Raw genomic sequence first — 21,320 nt, 5'->3', positions numbered from 1 at the left:
TTATGATTCCGGGACTGCTGAGACAGAATGCTGACATCCACAGATGGAGTGTCTTCAGTAGATCTGCTGTGTTCTACCTCAGCATGCTTCAGAACTACCTGAAGGCCTTGCTGAAACACAACTGCTCCAACCTCCAGAGAGTCTGATTCCACTGTCTTAGGTGAGGCCCGAGAATTTGCATTTTGAAATGGTGGCCAGGTGACGTTCCTGCTGTTGGTCTCAAGAGCACTGTCAGAACTACCAGCACTCACAAAAGACAGAGTTAGAGTGAAAGGTGCTCTGTACAAAGTTAATTTCCTCCCTTGTTTGAAAATGAGCTGTACCTTTAAAAAGATCAATCTTTGCAAGTGTGTGTTTGTGTGTGTGTAAGTGTGGACAGGAGCAGGATACGGCATGTGAGCAAAAGTCAGAGGAAAACCTTGCCTCTGAACTTGTTTGTGGTGGGTCTCTTGTTCACTGCTACATATGCCAGGCTAACTAGCCTGTGAGTGCCTGGGGATTCTCTAGTTTCTACTTCCCACCTTACTATAGGAACACTGGGATTACAGGTGCACACTACCATCAGCATTCTGTGAGTTCCGGAGCCCGGAACTCGATCACTTACACTTACATAGAAAGTGTCTTACCCCACTGAGCCACCTTCCCAGACATCAGGCTACATCTTTATAGAGACATCATTTAGGTCAAAGATAAGTTTTTTTTTTCAGTCTGAATATAGTTTGCATTTCTGCATGGTTATCATAAAATGCCATTCGTACCTGGGCAATCCTGTGTATGAAAATAACCTACTGTGGTATGACTTCCCTACAGTTGCTTAGAATCTGTAAGCATACTGATGCCTTAATTGTTTGAAAACAGTAAGCCTGTGGGCCTCCTACTTCCATGACTCCCTTTGGGACCAACTCATTTAATGGCCTTGTCATTAAAGCATGGTTACAGCAAATATAGCTTTAAAATTAGTTATGCTAATAATACAGTGCTTTGAACTAATTCGTCTACAATTACTGTTGCATTAAATACTTTATCTGGATTAGCTTTAACATGAATAAATTCATTTTTAGGTCAACAGCAGATCGTGATAAAGAAGGCAGCTGGGGTATATGCCTTTGGCAGCTGCAGATGATCTAAAAACAGTGGTTGCCATAAGCCAACAGTATGTGGTGGTCCATGAATGACTGGTCACAACATCTGAAGTCTTTAAATGAGGAAAAGTCATTGATTCTATATGAGACTTCCTTTAGGAGGAATCTTGAGGTATATCTACACCTTCTCCTTTGCTTAAAACCCTTAAAATAGGACTGAAGAGATGGCTCAGTGGTTAAGAGCACTTGCAGAGGACCTGGGTTCAATTCCTAGCACTCACATGGTGGCTCACAATCATCTGCCACCCCAGTTCTAGGGCATCCAATGAGGCATGCACTCAGGTAATGCATTCATATATATAAAGCAAAATAAATCCAAAAGTAAGGGGTGATGATGATAGAATATGACAAAAAAGATTACTAGCCCTCCCCAAACAGAAACTAATGTTTTACCATCTGTTATGTTATAGCATATGACTTATCAGAACATTTACTAAAGCCGTGGTTTTATTGAGACCATGTGTGTCTCTAAGTTTCCAGAGTGAATTAGTCTAAGGTTTCATAAGAAGCACACATCTCCAGCAATGCTTCTGGCTGTGGAAGTTTCCTATAGTCCAGAGGTTTCCTCTTTTATATGAAGTATGTTATTAGCACATCACCAATTAGTCCATTTTGTTTAGTGTTGGCTTTCTGGCTACTTAGCCATGCTCTGTAAGTAAGGAATATTTTCTAATTTCCCATACAACATTATCTGTACCAGTTTTGAGCACTTACAAATTCTGCAGAGAGAAAAGTAGAAACCTGTCAGTTTGCATTACTCTGGTTTGGAAAACGACTTCCTAATACATCTCAGCTGCTCATATTAACAAGGTGCTGCAGGAGCCACCTTGCTACATGTCACTTGGTTTACCTGCTGACACATGCTAGTAAATAAACAAGGGGTTACCAATCGGGTGCTTTCAAGTTATGACCTCGGAGAATGACAGGCTGCAGAACTGCTTGTGAAAGTGGAGAAGCTTGTTATTTCAAGACAGCATTTATCTGTGAATCACATTCCATATGGAAGTTAAAAAAAAAAAAAAAAAAAAAAAAAAAACAACCAGAAAGAACCAACAACAAATCCGTGACATACTGTCAAGTGAGCTGAGCAAACTGACATATTTTTTTGAGACCTTTTAGGAAGCAGGTGTTGAATGCTTGTAATGAGATTTTCATGCATCTTCAGAGGAATGAGGAAAAATTCGAGCAAGAGCTTTCAGAATGTCATGCATCCCAGCTGAGGGATAGTTCTTGCTGGGGAGTACACCCTACAGGAATGCTCCTTGTCTCAGGTGGCACTCATGTTCTCAATCAGAACTTTTTCAGAAGGCACCTCTTTACCAGAGGTTAATTTTTAGAAGAATGTAATTTTCCAGTTATAAGGAACTCTGTAAATTCTCAGTATCCTGATTTATTATCTAGCAGCTTCATCCATTTCTATGTAAAAAAAAAAATGAAAGAACTAAAATAGAATATGCCATACGTTTTAAAGAAAGTTAAAGCAGTTTGTTTCAAGCTTAGGTATGAAGTAAATGGAGAAGATTGACTAAAAGGGTAAAAATCATACTGTGGGACACTTAAAAGGAAGAGGCTATACTTATGAGGTAGGGTGAGTATTTCTTTTATTACACAGGCATCCTAGTCTCTCCGGAGACTAAGGTTTCATTCAGGAAACCCACTTTTCAGTCATCACGTTGTAAGCATCCGATCTTTCCCTAGGGATATGCATTCACATTTCTTTCAGCTGGGGCATCCCAGGCTCTCATACAGACTGACATTTCTCTTCATCTGATCATGGGCTCTCATGATGCTTTTGTAACTTGTATCTGGTAAGACAAGTCCTAAAAGCACTTGTTTTGATTTGTTTGATTTGGTTTTTTTGAGACAGGGTTTCTCTGTCTGTGTAGCTTTGCGCCTTTCCTGGAACTCACTCTGTAGACCATGCTGGCCTCGAACTCACAGAGATCCGCCTGGCTCTGCTGGGATTAAAGGCGTGCACCACCACTGCCGGCTAAAAGCACTTTTAAAAAATGTTCAACTAGTTAATCAGCACCCTTCTGTCTAAATTTAGATTTTAAGGTAGATTCAGAGTTCATAAAAATACTGTAATTTTGATGAACAAAAGATTGAATTATGAAGCTGATTTAGATTTTTACCTTTAAAAGTTATCTTCCTAGGTCATGGATTGTCTGTATGTATCTACCTAGGACATTCCAATCTAAATCCAATCCTTTGAGTTTCAAATTCTTTATATTGGTTTATGAAAGTCTACATTTCATGCTTGGTAAAGTTAATTCCCAGACACCCTTCCCTTGTTGTTACTGAGAAAGTTACTTTTATATATATTTTATTGTTAGTTGATTGTCAGAAAGGCTCTTGGAATGTATTTCATTGACCAGTGGGGGTGCATGAGACCTTTCAGAGACTATATATCAAAACTACTTCCACAATCTAAATTTTGATTTTTGCCTTTGAGACTCTGGTGACAATTTTACTAATCATGCAGAAGGAACAGGAGAAAAACCTGCTGTCACCTGAGTGTGACTCATGTCCATGCTGCTAAGTTTAATTCTTCACCACCAGACACTTAAGAAAAAGGGAACAGTGTCATCGAGACACCGCAGGGCAGCTGCATGCATGAACTCACAGTGTTTGTGACAGCCTACATGAGACCTGTGCCAGTCCAAGCCCTAGCAAATCCCCACAGGGGGAGGGGAGGTGGGCCTGAAGTTCTTCGGAAGGCATTGAGAATGGGATTATGGGACAGCCTGTGGTGAAACCTCTTTTAGGGAGTTTGAGGAGGGAGGAACTTGAACTTTTTTGACAGTCTTTACCAGGCAATACATTACCAGATGACCATTTTCCATTATTACTGATCTCCTACAATCCCTGTGGAGCAGGAATCACCTTTAACTTGTTATGTTGAAAACAGCAGCACTTGGACAATAATCTCCTTGGCTTGCAACCATCTAAACTTGGGAATTTGGAAACTAGAGGAGTGCAGGGATGGCTCACCCAGTGCATTCTTGCTTTTTTTTTTTTTTTTTTTTTTTTTTTTAACTTCCCACTTTAGCAGAAGTAGAAATGTCTTACCACCAGGCACAATGCATGCTTGAAAGCCACACTTCTGGGAGGTAAGAAGTAAAGGAAAGGGAAAGCAGGGTAAGACTATTCTTTGACAGCAGCTGAAGAGGTGTAGAGCTCAGGATATGCATTTTGAATGGTGATACTATGTTTATAAATACAAGGGAAAGATCTAGAAAGAAGATAGAGGTACCATTCACAGGAGGAAGAGATACACAATCAAGCAACAATTATCCAAAAAGCTATGGGTGGAATTGGGATCAGTTACAAGACACTGACCTGGCTTTGAAGTGGATGATTACTTGGGTTTTTATCATGAACAATGTTTCCTTTCCAGGTTAGACTGTCTTAGGAACTAGATTTGACATTTAAATGTTATGTGCCTTAAGATGATTGAGATATCTAAGATATTTTTTTTCCTAATAGTCATATATTGCTTTGATTCCATCAGGTAATATAATCCACTATATTATACTATATATTACTATATAATTATTATTATGCTTTTATCCTTATACTGAATTGAACATCATTAATCCTGCCAGATTGACTGTTTTCTTTAAAGCTTACATTTAAGCATAATACTAATTCACTTTGGCTTTTTCTTTCACTCATTTGAAGTAAACAAGGATTCTGCCCTGTTTGTTTACTTCAACTTTTCTCCACCTACTCACTAACTATAGAATACCCCATGCTGTGTAATTTGTATCCCCACTAATTAGACTATTACAATGTAGGCAGATTAATTCCTATGGATCAAAAGATGTTTAGAGGCATTATAAGCAGGGGCTGCAAGGATTACTAACCAGAAATGGCAAATGAAGGTATTACTTGCTCGTTCCTAACACAGTTTTGGTGTTCTGTGTGTAGCTTCAGTTTTTCAACACAAAGGAAAGTCTGTGTCGTGCAGCGGAGCAGTCGCTTCTTGCACACTCAGATAACTATGTGAGAAGTCAAGTGAGGACATGGCATGTGCATTTGTCCACTGCAGAAACATGAGATGAGGTGTGTAACACTCTTAGCACCTCTGCACTATGCATCCAGTTTCAGTGATGGGAGGAAAGGAAGGGTTCTGCACTCTTCAACTGACTCCATTGTTCCAAGTCTGCATTCCTTCAGCACCCTTCCTGCTTTCTCTGAGTGTAGGTTCAGAACAGTGGTGGCATATGTTTCTCCATTTAGAGCTAATGGAAACGTGATGTGATCCGTTAGCCAGTGGTCACTTCAGGTAGACCAGTGTATCCACCAAATCTCTATAGTGCATACATGAATTTCCTTTACTAAAAGCTTTGGGGAAGTAAGAACTCAGACTTGAATGGTTTTCTCAAATATGCCAGAGAAATTATTATTTATTCCTTTTGTTCTAGAATCAGAGAGTGTTATCTATTGGTGGACCCTAATTAGCAGGTAACTTAAAAACAGAGATTTTACTGTGTGAAAGAGCCTGTTGTTTCTATTACAGTGTTCAAAAAGTCAGATGGGAAGTCCTCAGTTACCTGTTGGTTTCTACTGAGTAAAGACTCAGCAGTCTTCAGTTTATAGTTTATTTTCTGCAAAGTGTTGTCATGCTTTGGAAAACATATTTTGTGTCTATCATTTAGGTCACAAAAAACATCAGTTCATGGTCACATCTATTTTTAAGTTTTAAATAATTTTTTAAACTTACTATAAATAATTTTTTAAATAACACCAAAAAACTTGTTTTTAAGCCAGCATATCAAAGTTTTATGAGAGAAAATTATCATTATCTTAGAAATATTGGTAAGAAGCTATTCACTGCTAACGAGACACTTCCAACAATGGTGTTATTTTGAATATACACTCTGTTTCTTGGCACACAGAGCTTAAGCAAAACAGACTCTACTTATTTATTATTTATCACTAGCGCTTGACAATGTAGTGCTAAATTAAAATGCCACCCAGATGGCACACACATCCTCATGACGTAAGGAGTGCCACAGTGCGACTTCTTCTCTCAAAGAGAGTAAGCACAGCATCTCCTGGGAAAGCATTTCTGTGCCATTCAACTGGAAGTCTGGAAATGAGCGCACTGGGGCTCAGACCTGAGAACCTAGCAACGTGAGGGCTGAAATGGGTCTTTACAATACAGAGTCCTCTCCTGTTCCGTTCTGTTCCATCCGTGACAGGCACCTCCAAATTTCTAGATCCAAAAGCAGCATGTTTACCAATCTATGCAAAAGAACCATGTCAAGGCCAGCTCTAAGAAGCATGCTTATATTGTAAGTCACAATATGAAGCAGTTTCTAGAGTACCACAGGGATCAATGGCACACCTATTACTGCTGTTCTTGTCTATAAGAAGCACCTTGAACTAAAAAACCAAATCTTTCATTGGAATTCACACCTAGTTTACATTATCAAGCCATTCAATTTACAAAGAATAAACAATTCGGAAGATAAAGTTTAAGTATCATGATGAATTCTCGATTATAGTAAATTAATCTCACTATCACAAAACTAGCAAGAAAAATAAACAGATTTTTAAAAGATTTGGTTTTGATACATTGTAAACCACAGATTACTCATGAAGTGCTAAAAAATCATGAACCTAAACAGCTAGTATTTTATAGCCCCCAAGTTAAATAAGAATTGCTTTTCCAAAATTGCGAATGCTCAAAGTGAACTACCAGTTTAAATGAAACATGCAGTGCCCAAGAAGGAAAGACATCCAATGAGGTCATTTGTTTTCATCCACTTATCGCTAGATTCTACAATCCCGTTATCTTACACACTTGTGCTACCAATGGACAACAAAAACATCCCCAATAATAGAAGAAACCCTGAACCATGACTGAGCAGCATGGTGGATCATAAAGCAGTGGAAACGGCGGATTGCTCAGTATTGAATATGCAGCAGTAGCCTCTGCCTTCTCCGATCTCACACTGGTGCCATGCTCCCTCTCTCTCCTGTAATAAGAGCTGGAGACTCTGGTTTATTTTTCAATCCTGTTATTTTTAAGTGGCTAGTTTTCGCCCTATATTTTAATTATTCAGGGATTGGTTCGAATGACCTTTTACAAGGCAGCTTGCCAGCTTATGGATGTTCTTTCTGCTGGAAGTATCCAGATAACTGTCTGTGTCATAAGTTCATGTGTCCATTCAATAAATATTTACTGGGTACCATGCCCGTGCCAGGCCAGGCACTTCCCTCTAAACTGGGGATGAATCGGTTATCGAAATGCAAACCCCTCTTCTCATGGCGCTAACACTACAGGACGGTAAGCACGATGAAGGAAGTATACCGTGCCCTCTGGTTTTGGAAGCGGCTTACAAATAGTAAGCATTTTGAACATGACAACTGAGATATATGTGGAAAAATTTAACTAAATGAAAATGGAATGATACAAACTTTTCACGAGGGAGACAGCGAGGGAGGAAAGCACAGGACCGTGGCTTACAGACAATGAGTTTTACTGGCCCACTTACAAGAAGTGTGACTCTATATAAGTTGTTCAGCCACTTTTTTGATTTTTCTGCAATAACAACAATAATAATGTACATCACAAAGTTTCACTGTAAGGGGTAAGTGAGATGACTATATAAACTGCTTCGAAAGGTCTATCACAGAAATTTTTTTCTCATGTTAGTAAGTATCTTTATTTTGGGAAAAGTAGTGATAAAACAATACTAACCATTAGCGTTTGCAGCATGGCTAAAGGGGTTGGCATAAAAATGTTATCATTTTGAGTCTGACAGTCTTGGAGGCCCAGCAGCCAGTAGAGAAAGAACAGGACATATTTCTTGGTCTCAGAGACCAGGTGGGTTTCCACATATGCAGAATTTTGATAACTGTACGACTTTGTTTCTGAAGTCTCAGTGACTTCTATAAAATACTCAATTTTTGTAAACTTCTAGAACATGCAGATTGATAGATCACAAAATCATAAGAAATTTTGTGCAGAATTTTCTTCTTTCCTAAGCAGTTCAAGAGATTTTTTTTTCCTGAAGGATTCATCAACAGAAAGAAAATTAATATTTTTATTTTTATTCACTTTAAAAATCACCCTGGTCATTTACCAGGAAATCTCATTGGCCTGGCCTACCACTAAATGCAACTAAAGGAATATGCATTTAAAAAAAAAATCTTTCATTGATTTAGAACATTCATCAGCTTTCTGTCAATCCACTTACAATCAAAGAATATGCTTATTTTTATTAATTTATATATATATATATAAGCATTTAATTTAAACAGAATTATTTTTCTTAAAGAAGCTGAGTTGACCAGGTGAATGGTGGAATGGACAGAACACAGGAGTGGAGGAAAGTGTCCTGTCAGGCAGTGAGGTATGTGGCAAGGATCTCTTCTTCTTCCTCCTCTCTTCAGCCACACGGGGCATCAGTATAAGTGTCTCTGCTCGTGGGTGCTGAGGGTGCACTGAGATCTCTTATTTCACAGAAGAAACTAAGCCCCAAAGGCCGAGGATCAGGACTGAGTCTAGTCTTAGACGGATGACTTATGTACTCTACAGAAGTAGGAAAGGCATAGATGCTCTTGGACTTCTTGTTAGTCATTAGGATAAAAACAGTTCTCAGCGAGCAGCAGCCACGGCCCTGCGCTACCCCATAGCCGTGGGCCTCAACAAGGGCCACAAGGTGATGAAGAATGTCAGCAAGAGGAGACACAGCGGATGCCGGTGGCGCCTCACCAAGCGGGACATGATCCGGGAGGTGTGCGGCCTCGTGTCCTACAAGTGGCAAGCCATGGAGCTGCTCAAGGTGTCCAAGGGCAAGCGTGCGCTCAAGTTCATCAAGGAGAGGGTTGGCACGCACAACCATGCCAAGTCAGCTGGAGGAGCTGAGCAACGTGCTGGCAGCCATGAGGAAGGCCGTGGCCAAGAAGGACTGATGCCCTCCACCACGCAAAAAGAAAAAACAAAAACAAAAACAAAAAACAAAAAACAAAAGTTTTCAGAATAACCATGTTATATATTGTAGGGGTTTAGATGATATATTTTAAATATGTTCTTTTTAAACATTTGTTTGTTTATTTATTTATTTATTTATTTTCTAAATGTGCACATAACAAATGTGAGGAAACCTCTGGACAACTCGAGGGAGTCTGCTCTCTTATTTAAATATACAGGTTCTGGAAATTGAACTCAAGTTGTCAGGCCCGGCAGAAAGTGTCTTTATCTGCTGAGCCACTTTGCTGCCCTCACAAAGTATCTTGAAAGAGTTTGTTAAAGAACATGAGACTACTGATATTGTGTGGGCTGCAAGGAGTGGGGATGATAAAATCTCATGTAGTCTAATTATTTACTTTCTCTCGAGTGCCGTCAGTAACCACTGTAGGGTGTCTTTCTTCCCCCTTTTGTGTCCTAGTGTTTTGTACCTGTCACCTTTCAGGACTCAGATATAGAAAATAATAGCAAAAGCTTCCTGCACCTCACCAGGAAATAGACAGAGCCCTTAGTAGAAAGGCAAGCTTTGAAATGGAAGGAGAATTTATCTGTGAGTATGGTGTACCACTTGTCTCATACGCCACTGCTTCCAGATGAAAACTAATTAACAAAAGTTCAGAACACTGACTCTGTCACCTGCTTAGGTGCCTAGACACAAGAGGAACAAGGCAATAAGCATTCTGCCTGCAATTCTGTCTGAAGAGGAGACAGGGGGGGTATACAGAAAATGGTACACACAGTTAAATTAATTACAGCTGTGGTAAAGAGTACAAAAAAAAAAGGAACAAGACATTTAGCATTTCAGATTCAGAAACATCTACACCCATACTATACCCATCTACAGACAGACAGATACACACACACACACACACTCACTCACAATTTCCTAAGACAGAGATCTCACAGCCTCTGCTCATCTGTTCAGAGTTAAGAACACCTTCCTTTTATTTAATAGCAATTTTGCTTTTCACTCTCATGCCAGCTTTCAGTGTGATGAGGGAAGATGGGTCTCACTTCTGTTCTTGAGAACCCTTCAAGGATTGGTAACTACTTCCAAATAAGATGAGTGTCCACGCTTAAGACATAACGTATAGCATTAATATGGTCTCAGGTTTCTCGCCTTGAATTCATATAAAACTACTGCTGATCTTTCAGAGAAAATGGCATATATTTTCCCTACAAAGCATTAGCAACAGTAGTAAAAAAAAAAAAAAAATCCAAGTATTTTCAGTATCCCAGTGAAAGTGATCAAACAAGTGCTCTCTGACAAGGGAGTTACTTATAAATGTCAAAGCCAAGCGGAAGGAAGACAACACATACAGCCAGCAGGAAGGAGACAACACACACAGCCAGCAGGAAGGAGACAACACACACAGCCAGCAGGAAGGAGACAACACAATGAAAAGGCAGCTTGTGGATGAGAGAAAATATATCCAAGAGAGGACTAACATTTGAAATACATAACACACCCAAACTAATCAATAGCAGAAACCCCTAAAGCTCAATCAAAATGGGCAAAAGAACTGAATTAGACATTTATCAATTGAGGCCTACAAATGGCCAATGGGTCTCCTTCTTATATGAAAAATGTTCAGTGTCACTAATCTTCATGGGAATGCAAGTAAAATCATAATGAAATATTACCTACTCTTGAACAACCATGCTCATAAAAAGCCCACTGCCTGATACGACCAGTGAGGCAAGGACATGAAGGGAAGAGCTTAAATACTATGGATACCAATAGAAATTGGTACATACACCATGGAAAGCAATATGGAGGAGCATGAAAAAAAAATAGAACTACCATAGGGTCTGTTATTCATCCAAAAGAACAGAAATAAAAATCTTCAGATATCTGTACTTCCATCTCACTGCAACATTATGTACAATAACCAAGTCATGAAAACAGTGTCTACTGACAGACAAAGGCTTGCAGCAAATTCAGTGTATGTAGACAAAAGGATATCTCACCCTTACTCTTTGTGATCTACATGTACGAGAAGGGCATTGTGTTAACAAAACAAATCAGGTACAGTAAGACAAATATTACATAATACCACTGAGCGGTCTGCAATTCTGGGAAAGACAGAGAGTAGAAGAATGGTCTCAAGGTAGGTGAAGCAGGAAAGCATCACCTGCACAGAGTTTCATATCATAAGATCAGTAAACCATGCAGACGTACCATGTATCAGAGTGACCTCTGGTCAGCAATGCTGTTTTGCGCACTTAGAAAGTGCTGTGAGGACATAACCTCCCCTCTTTTTTTTCCCAACCTGGTTGTAATGATAATGAATATACATGTGGTGACATTAGAAATAGTAGCATGTGCATGCAGAAACATTACCTGTTTCCTTTTCTGCAGGCCCTAAAATATAAGAAAAGAGAATTTAAGGCTAAGCAAGCAAAGGAAACTAGCCTGTCTTCCTACTTCCAAATCATTTTAAATGTTCTTGGTCTGGCCTGTACATAAAAAAAGAAAAAGAAAAAAACTTTTTAAAAATGAAAATAAAAATAGGAAAAGTAGAAGTAGAAATTGAAAGAGCATACAAGTTTTCCTCGGTGAATGAGCAAACATTTTATTTTTTTGAAGTAAGACAGCTTGGCAGTCCTTGAGTGGATTGCTGGGATCCATTTTCTAGAACATCATCACATCAAACTCAAGATGACTCCAGGAAAGGAGGCAGTGGGACGGTCCCTGCTTCCTCTCCATTTGGTCTTAGGACAGACCTCTCTATGCCAAATAAAAGACCTTCTGTTTCCTTTACAATGGATTTTAAAACTATAAACTACTGAGCAACTCAGAGAAATGCCATCTATGGTCCTCAGCATTCTTGCATAGCTGTAAGACTATTTCCAGAAGAGCTCAGGAAGAAAAGCTTCCCTCAGCCATTTTTAAATCGGAAACAGATTTGTACAAAATGATATCACAATGGTTAAAGGTTCCCACACACCTTTCCTCTGAGACAGTTGAAAGATTTTAATGTCAGTTTGTGCATCAGTTCTTTCAATCATGTTCGTAACACCCAAAGTCCCAAACATGAAAACTACATGAACCAGTATTCAAAAGTGAAAACCAAAGTGTTCAACTTCCACTTTCTTCAAATGACCGAGGGTTCACTGCGTTTGCTTTAACACAACATGATATCGTAATTAATGATGGTAAGCTGGTAACTAAGGAGGTTTCATGTTGTTACTCTCGTGATATAATATTGGTTGCTATGGTGATGAGATGGCTTTTTTGTTAATCACTCAGGAGGTTGGTTATCACATGCTTGTTAGTGAGCTTGTCTAGATTTGGAGAAAAAAGGAAAGACAGAACAACATTTACCTTTCTCATTGACTGAAAATTGATAAAAATCATTCTAATACCAGTTAGCTCATAAATCAACCATTCACTAAGCAGAATTTTAAAATATTAAAAGTTACCAAACTTTATCTACGGGATGACTATGTTCTTATTTTAAGATATAAACATTTAGCAAGACACAAACTTTTCCTGTCTCTCGAGTAATGATACATGCATGATATAAGTCAGTTTTATGATAATTTGAACAAATAATTTAAAATCTTCTCTAATGCTTTAAAATCATCTGTCAAAGGACTGGAAAATAAAATCTGATCTCGTGACTCTGCCACAACTTCCCATCTATTTGTCTCTAAACATTTAAAATATCAGTGTCCTTAATGAATAAAACCCAAAGAAAGAGAGACAAATACGCAGTCCTCTCAAGAGGTCTAGTCTTTGAAATGTAGCAATATAGAGCAAGCAATTAGAAGCGGCAGGAAGTTCTGCCGGCTTCTGTCAGCCCTCACCACAATCCACAAGTTTCTTCCTCTTCTGAGTGGCAGTGCAGATCAGAAAATAAAATTACATAAGGCTACACTGACACCAGTCAGCAAAGAATCCACAGCCCACAGTTTAAATGTCGGACATACTTACAGCAATGTCAAAAAATACAACCCACGAAAACACCTTTTGGTTTCTTGAAAACTCAAAATAAGAACAAAGGACAACTTTAGTGCGGATCCTGGGTCTTTCATTCAAGCCGAGTCCCAGGAGGCATATTAAAGCAATGAATAGGAAAAAGCGCTTCAGTTCGCCAGCTGAGATTTTAATGAGACATTTCCCTTTGCCACGGCACAGGATTGTTCAGGGAGGGAAAGGACTTCTCAGAGAAAATTCAGTTAATAGGCATTGTTGGCTCTCGCAGCCACTTCGACAATTGCTCAGGGCACTGACCTTCAATTTTGGCATACTCTGTGAGCCTCGTGTAATTGATCAAGGCAGCTTTCTCCAGACATTTTCTGACCACTTTCTTCACCTCCTCTGCGGGGATAGGAGTGGCAATGTCTTTCATTAAGACCTACAGAGAGAAGAGAGAAGTGGTGTGGGCGAGGAAGAAGAGAGGAGAGACACGGCATAGAAAGAATTCTCAAAACAAATGACACAAATTGCCCCAGACTTGAGTGTTCCTGGGCAGGGGGAGGGGTCCTCAGTAACTTGTGGGAAGTAATGAGTCGGCACTTCACAACTGGGACCTAATCCTTCAGTATTGGTTCCTCCTGCCTAAGCCTCATTTGTGCACATCAAAACCTCCCATAGGCCAGGTCACCAGGATTCGGTGTGACTGTCACTTTTCCTCCAGGGATCCAGGACACCATTACAGCAGCTGTTTCAGATCAGGATTACAGTCCTTGGCACAAGTGATAAACAAAGTTTGTCTTGTATAGTCCTAATGGAAAAAGCCCCAGCTCTTCTGAATATACGTGAAAAATCGTAAGAAACATTTCGCTATGAAGGGGCGTAATTTTGGAGCTCTGTAAAAATCACTAATTAAACTTTAATCATCGTCGTCGTGATCGGCTGAACATGATGTGGTGAACTATACAAAGACAAAAGAAACTTCTTTGCCTTAGTGGAATGAATGCTTTATGGGAGGTCAAATGCTAAGGCACAGGGACACTTTCTTCAGCTTGGGACAAAAAGAAGGCACAGGTCATTCTTTGCTGGGTTTCTAACATGCGTTCTTGGATCTTTGTCTTTAACATGTTTTATTATTGGCAAGGAGTAAATACAGTTATATAAAAAACATTCAAAAGGTAATTTTAAACACTTTCTAATGAGGCAATCATACTTTTCATTACAACTCCTCTTGTAAGTTGTTAGTCATTGTTAGATGATTTCTTCATGTATTGAATGTAATTGCCATGCTTTGTTTATATTCAAATGACGACACATATGTTAAAATGGTAATATAAAGTGCTTTTTAAGTGTGGTAAGTATCCTATTAGTCACTTACATTGAAATAAATACTAAAGGAGACCAAAAAATCCATTAAAAACTGTATTATTTTATTCTCTCACACCGTTTGTACACTCTTGAATTTATTCTAGCCTGCAAGCACCAATAACCACTGCCAGTATTTTCAAGTGTATTTAGGCAAGATTTTCTTTCTTGAAAACAGCTAACTTGATCATTTAATATTTCCTTTATTATCGAATTCAATTAGGACATAAATTTGGTACTTCAGAAATGCACAGATCTTTGTAGTCTAAAAAAAACCCCTTCTGTGCATTGTAAAATATGTATAGACATCAAATTTGAACTATTATATTTAATGAGATCTTTGCCAAAAGTTACCATCAATATGATGCTGTTCCATATACAAGCTTATGAATTTTACTTAGGGTTCCCATGCTGAGAAACTTCAAATAGTAGAAATAATAACTAGAAATTAGAATGTATATGTTTACCCCAGAGGTGAGGCTAGGGTTTGAGTAGTATTTCATATTCTCCAGGAGCCTGGACACTTCATGTGGGGCTCTTAGGTGTTAAAAATTCACTTACTTTATTTTATTTTTGTAAGTTGCTAGTAAATAGAGATTAAAAAAAAAAAAAAGGAAGAAATGGCCCTTAGCATTTCTCTTTCATTCAGTTAGAGATGTGATTAGTGACTGTAACTAGAAAGGGTCGCTGTCACACTGCCACTTGTCAATGCAAGGCACAGGGCATCTCTGGATTACTACCTCTTCCCTGCTGTGAGGAAAAGCAAGACTCTGCCATGGAAACCAGGACACAGAGAGGTTGTGTGAAGTACCCAAGATGCTGTTCAGTTACAAAAAGTAAGGCAACTTTAAGAACTGACTTATTTGTAATTGCCTTAAGGAACAGAACAGAATCAACATTTTAAAAAGCCAAGGCTACATGCAGCTTTTAATAACACAAAAATTCCAATAAACCTATCTTCACATGACTTCATTCAAAGTGCACAAAATATAAGACATGGGAGTAATATGAACTCAACCTATAACTGAAGATTTCATTTTAATCACCCAGTCTAATGTTTATCTCTCAAGTTCTGAGCAATATTCCTACTGCCTCTTTCTAATAGACATGCTTATAGGTAGCATCGTTTCTAAAGTTAGTTTAGCAGAAAAAATAGACAAAATGAAGTCAATAAACAGGACCAGCATAATAAAAATCACAAACTACAGCATAATAAAATCAAAACTGCTTATAATTCTGATATTGAAGAGTTGTTAAGATCGTATTACTTAGCTGGCAGCATTTCATCAGCATTTGGAGATTAATAATAAAGGAAAAAAATACTTTCCTTAACAGCCACAGAAATAGCACACATTACATCTTAAAAAATTGTTTTTAAAGGTGGATGTAAAAACCTTGGTTGCTATTTATTTTTGTAGGACAAATGTATTTCTATGGTTTGTGAATTCTTGGATGATAACACACCAAATGTGGAGCCCGAAAGGAATGGTATGTCCATCATCTTATATAGTAAATGCTGACATGCATAAGGGTTATAACTGCTGGAAACCAGTGACCCCCAGAGGATAATAAAAGGCAAATGTGAGTGAGATGGCCTGGGAAGGAGAAACAACTGAAAGCAAGCAAGCAAGCAAACAAGAACAACAAGCATTTCATGAGATTGTAAGTGGGGGAAAAAGATGGAAAGAGATATCAAAATGACAGCACAATATCAGGGGAGGAGGGTGGTGAGAAGGCTTCAAAGGAGGAAGGCGTTGGGGAGACAATAAGGAAGAAGCAAGAAAAGGTACAACATTCATGCGGTGCCGGGTGTGCAGCAAAAACTCCAACTCATGGAGATTGCTCAGTTCACCAGCTGAAACACAGCCCTTGAGAACACAAATAGCATCTATAAACCCTTATACGTACCCTTTCAAGTAACGAAAGTGTAGCTTTTAGAGCACCCTCAGGTCGTCCAAAAGGAAAGCAGTATCTTTAAAAACAAAAGGAGGAACAAAAACATCAAACACCTAATATTAACCCAAGAGCTTAATGATTACAGCTTCCATGACTTGGCATTAGGGGAGAACCTTGAAGAGACGGTAAAATATTAAGTCAGCTTGGAAGTTATTTTAACTGTTAAATTTTACCAAGTCACCGGGTGGTGGTGGTGTACGCCTTTAATCCCAGTACTTGGGAGGCAGAGGCAGGTGGATCTCTGAGTTCAAGGCCAGCCTGGTCTACAGAGCTAGTTCAAGGACAGCTAGGGTTGTTACACAGAGAAACCCTGTCTCAAAAAGAAACAAAAAACAAAACCAAAAAACCAAAAAAAATTGCTGTCTATGATTTCAAGGTCTTGAGCTAGCAAGGTATCAATTATGATGAAAAGGATTCTCAAGTCTTCATGATACATGCACTAAAAGAACAGACATTAAAGAAGAAACCCCAGAGTCATTGTAGAGGGAAGATTATTGTATAACACCTAAGAATTTCTTGTTTTACGCTTGATATTTAAGCTCCAGGAGAAAAAGAAATGGTTTTTCTCACACCTTCCCGAACTCATATGTGGAAAAAGAACGTATACACATCCACTGTATACTTAACCTGTAAGACCAACAGTGTTTCAATGCCCCCTTTTAGGGACACTATACAGCTATGCATGTTTAGTTCTTTCACCTCCCTAAGACACATGTAAACCCTGTGCACAGCCAGTGACCCAGTGCTTCTTGTCTGATGAACTGCAAAGCAACAAACAGAAGGCAGGTAATGGGGATATTCTGAAACTATGGCCAGACATGCCTGTTCAGGGAGAGAATGGACTCCTTCTAAAGTTAGTGGCCACAGGATGCTAACAGGTATATTTTTATTTCGTGTCAGTCTCCACTTGAGGAGCACTGAGACCCAGAATCGAGTGGGTACAACCTGCTGCAGCCACTGGCTTTGTGGAACCAGATTCAGTCCAGGTCCCTCCTGTTCTGAGGCTGTAGCTCCCTCCCCAGGGTCCAGACTGCAGGGAGCTGGCTGTCTTTATGCTGCTACCCCACTTACCTTAGAAATCTGCAAATTAATGAGTTGGAAAGAAGTTTACTTGTCTCCATGTCCTACTCAATTAACTAGTGGTCTCAGAATAAAAACTTTTTTTTTTCCACACTGTAATTTGGATGGGTTTACCTAGAAAGCACTTAAGCTTCAAGTAAACATTTGTTTATGAAACTTAATTTTAAATAAAGAATAAAAGACATATTTCTTTCTTCCTTTTAAGAGAAATGTATTTGAATTTGTTTTTTGTTTGTTTGTTTTGTTTTTGCAGGGGGAATTATTTGTTAGTTTCATGAAAGTTTCTCTAGTATAGATAAATGCAAATGGAACCTTTTCCGGATATAGGCACCCAGTGTTTTCTTCAGAGTATTTATCGTTTCTTTAGCGTTAGAATATGTACTTGCTTAACTTCGCCTCTCTGTGTCCTGTTCTCCCACCTCCAGACAATTTATTTTAATAGAGTTTCCTGTGCCGTGGTGCTTTTTATGTGTTAGCAAATTAGCAAAGTAGTTCAAATCATTCTGTGTACTCTAAAGCTTAATTCCACATTTAAATAAAGCACCACTTGGGTCCTTGTACCTCCCTCCCCTGCTTAATCTTTTCCAGCGTATTTGCATAATCCACCGTTGTCTTTCCTATTGTTTATTTCCATTAACCTGCGGGTGAGACATTTTATGAATGGAATGTTACTGATCCTCAGATTACACTTAGCATTTCGGGGCTCTGAGGTCCCAATGGGTATGTTCTGAATTAGCATTGACTGTGCAGGATGTGTAAATAATTCAGCACATTTAGAGTAATCCTGAATCAGCAACGGACAGAAAATAACTACACAGAAGCTTAATTAATCTCTACAATGCAAGTTTTAAAAGGAGGGAGTTATTTTGCTCCTCCACCTTTCGGGATAAATATTTTGGGTTTTTGCCTCTCTTGACAGCTAAGCAAAGTGGAAAACATTCCATTATTGAATAAAATTCAACCACATTTAATATCTAATCTGAGTAAACTGAAGGCCACCTCATTTCCACTTTGGTACATGAGTTTCACAGACAAATGAGTCACCCTACGATTAAGCACCACCCCCTTTCATTATTTAAATGCAGTATTAATATTAACTGACATTCTATGTGCACTGCACACACTTCCTCTAACAGGCTTTTTGAAATGAGGACCTTGCGTCTTTTATGTTTGCTCTGCCTTGTCCTAAGTAATTTCTGTGTTTTAGAAAATATAAAGTAAAAAGGTCAAGCTTTAGCTGATTCTTTTGACATTTGGACTTTCTGTCCTCAAACTGTGCACTTGTGTTTTTACTTCCTGATTTTGCTACCAACTTCCTGCTATGAAAGAGAATCTCTGGGTTTTGTATCTTGGGTGATGGGGACATTGCATGTGACAGAGAACTGCCTCCTGCCGAGCTCCTCGGCCTCAGTGTTATCACTATGTGATAGTGATAGAGAATAAGTTGCATGTATTTAAATTATAAAAATTTTAAATTTGTTTAAGTTGTGACATATCTTTTTTTTTTTTAATTGTCACCATGGGTAAGGAAATTTATGACCTTCCTCCTACCCCAGGCAACCACTGATTAACTTTCCATCTTTGGAATGAGATTACATGTCTAGAATCTTCCATAAGAGGGCATAGTTTGTACTTTTTTGTGTCTGAGTGCTCACTTGGCACTTCATCCCTTTGCATTGGTGCAGGCTATACAACTCTATAAGGACACTGTTTATCTAGTCCTTAATGGTTGGTCATGTGACTTTCATTTTATTGTTAATAATTTTGGTATGGACATCCATTCATTCTTTGGTCTACATGGACTTTACTTTCACTTGGGAAAATTCTGAGGCATGAAATGGATCCTATCTGCAACAGGTGTTTAAAATTAAAAGAACCCACCAAATGAGTTAGTTCCCAAAGTGGGTTGTATTGTCCCAGCCTTGCCAACAGCATCTGAAAGTTCTTATTTGCTGTTCTGTATTGTAGATATACTAAGAGGTCTGGAGGGCTTTTGTTGTTTGTTTCTGGCGGGTCATTCTCCTGCGCCAACCTCTCTAGTGTTAGAATTCCACACTCTGGCCACCACTCTGGAACTAACTGCAGCTTTAAGTTGCATTTTCTTCTTAAATAATGATCTTTTCTTTTTCTTTTTTTTTCTAGCATACATAATTCTTACCCTTCTACTGAGTGAAGTTTACCATTTGGAGTTATCATTTAGTATTCACACTACATTAATTGAGGTAGAGTAAAAACAGGAAAAATTATGGTGACACAGGAAAAGAAAAGAGCTGTTAATTCAGCACTGGTGGAAGCCTCTAGCCAAGTCAGGAGAAAAATCAAGAATTCCAACACAATTAGCATTTGCTGCAGGGACAATAATTCTTCTTTTGTGAGATATTTTTCAAGTAAGAATGTTAAAATGGGAATAAATCACACCTGAGGCTTTACTTTATGTGGTATTTTCCCTTCCCTAGCTCTAAACTACACAGTTCTACGAATCTTATCTGAAAGCCCATTTACAGTAAAAGACATGTCTTAATTCTCTTACATAATCCTATTGATTATGGTTTTAATTTATCAATTGTAATACCACCATGGTACCTTTACAGCCACTCTATAATCTCCTTTATTGAAAAAAGAGACTAAAAAAAGGGGAACAATTTTCTTACCAATCTCTGAGATGTCACTGGAGAACCAGTATATATATATACTTAAGACATTCCAGGAGACTCTTCTTTGAGAAGTCCACTCCCACACTCTTAGGACTGACTATTTTATTTTCAATAAACTCTAACTCTGCTTTATACTGGCCCATCTTTAAATTCCTTTCTGTGGTGAAGTCAAGGATCAGTTTTACCTGATTGGAGGTCCTTGAACTATTAAGAGAACAGTTGTACCTTCTGGAAGTTTTCATAAACTCAATGTTTATGAAAATATATTTATAAACATATTTATGTTTATAAATAAATTATGTTTATAAATAAACATAAACATGTTTATGTTTATAAATTGTATGTGTCACATTTCCATATCATCTCTAGAGTTCTTATGTGTTCTCTGAAGTTTTATTTTAACTTTTCAATCTCATTTTTGACTGATAGATGCTGTCTTTTTAAACTCCTCTAAAGACTTCAATAAAAGATTCCTCCACTTTCCTTTTCCCCCATATAATATTGACTATTCCCAAATCACCATTTTCAAAAGTACACCATTAGAAAGTGAAAAGAAGACTGTGCATGTAGGCAATTCTTAAGGATGACAATCTTTGTTGGAGATGCCTCTTGCTGAGATGTTAGGGAAGTCTTTACTATCTACAGCTGTGGGTTTTCTTTTCTCTTGGTGAAGAGAAGGAGACAACTTTTCTCAGGAGAAGACAACATGCATGCCTGACTGCCTGTTAGCTTTGCAGGAGTCAAGTCAAGTACACGAGTTTGGAGAGGCATGTCATCCTCAAAATTTTATAATAGAGGCTTATAATACCTTCCTATTGTAACTTTTGACCATGCGTGATGCTTCCTGTTCCCCTCCCACCTCTGTCCAGTTACCTTCACTTTCTCTAGGCAACTAATATGTAGACTGATACTTATAGTGATATTTGTACTAAAATGTGATTTGTATGTTAATAAATAAAATTGCCCGGGGGTCAGAGCTATTAGAGCCATAGCAAAAGCTGGGCAGTGGTGGTGCACGCCTTTAATCCCAGCACTTGGTAGGCAGAGCTAGGTAGATCTCTGTGTGTTCAAGGATACAGCCAGCATTGGAGACACACACCTTTAATCCCAATACCAACCATAGAAGACCTGGAGGTCTGTACAGACAGGCAGTGACGAGGCAGTCATGTGGTTGGGTTTACAACCAATGAGAAGGCAGAACAGAAAGTCTATAT

At 38.6% G+C, this 21,320-nt stretch overlaps 1 protein-coding gene and 1 pseudogene across 14 annotated transcripts in view; one reads left to right on the top strand and one right to left on the bottom strand.

The window, feature by feature from the left end:
- Positions 1 to 21,320, bottom strand: part of Cadps2 (calcium dependent secretion activator 2) — a 552,385-nt gene that overhangs the window by 109,587 nt on the left and 421,478 nt on the right. For 9 of the 14 annotated variants that reach the window (XM_037203487.1, XM_037203485.1, XM_028872984.2 and 6 more), the window contains exons 15-17: positions 16,325 to 16,388; positions 13,370 to 13,493; positions 11,474 to 11,494 (exon numbers count right to left, since the gene is read on the bottom strand). In XM_037203487.1, the coding sequence (XP_037059382.1) occupies positions 11,474 to 11,494; positions 13,370 to 13,493; positions 16,325 to 16,388 (209 nt within the window). The remainder of the gene's footprint in view (positions 1 to 11,473; positions 11,495 to 13,369; positions 13,494 to 16,324; positions 16,389 to 21,320) is intronic. The other 5 variants (XM_037203488.1, XM_037203486.1, XM_028872985.2 and 2 more) reach the window with 1 other exon arrangement.
- On the top strand, positions 3 to 9,132 carry LOC114695580 (annotated as a pseudogene).

Source organism: Peromyscus leucopus, chromosome 3, assembly GCF_004664715.2.
Source record: "Peromyscus leucopus breed LL Stock chromosome 3, UCI_PerLeu_2.1, whole genome shotgun sequence".
Taxonomy (NCBI): Eukaryota; Metazoa; Chordata; class Mammalia; order Rodentia; family Cricetidae; genus Peromyscus; species Peromyscus leucopus.
The sequence above is the reverse complement of the archived record's forward strand: the minus strand, read 5'-3'. Positions and strand labels throughout refer to the sequence as shown.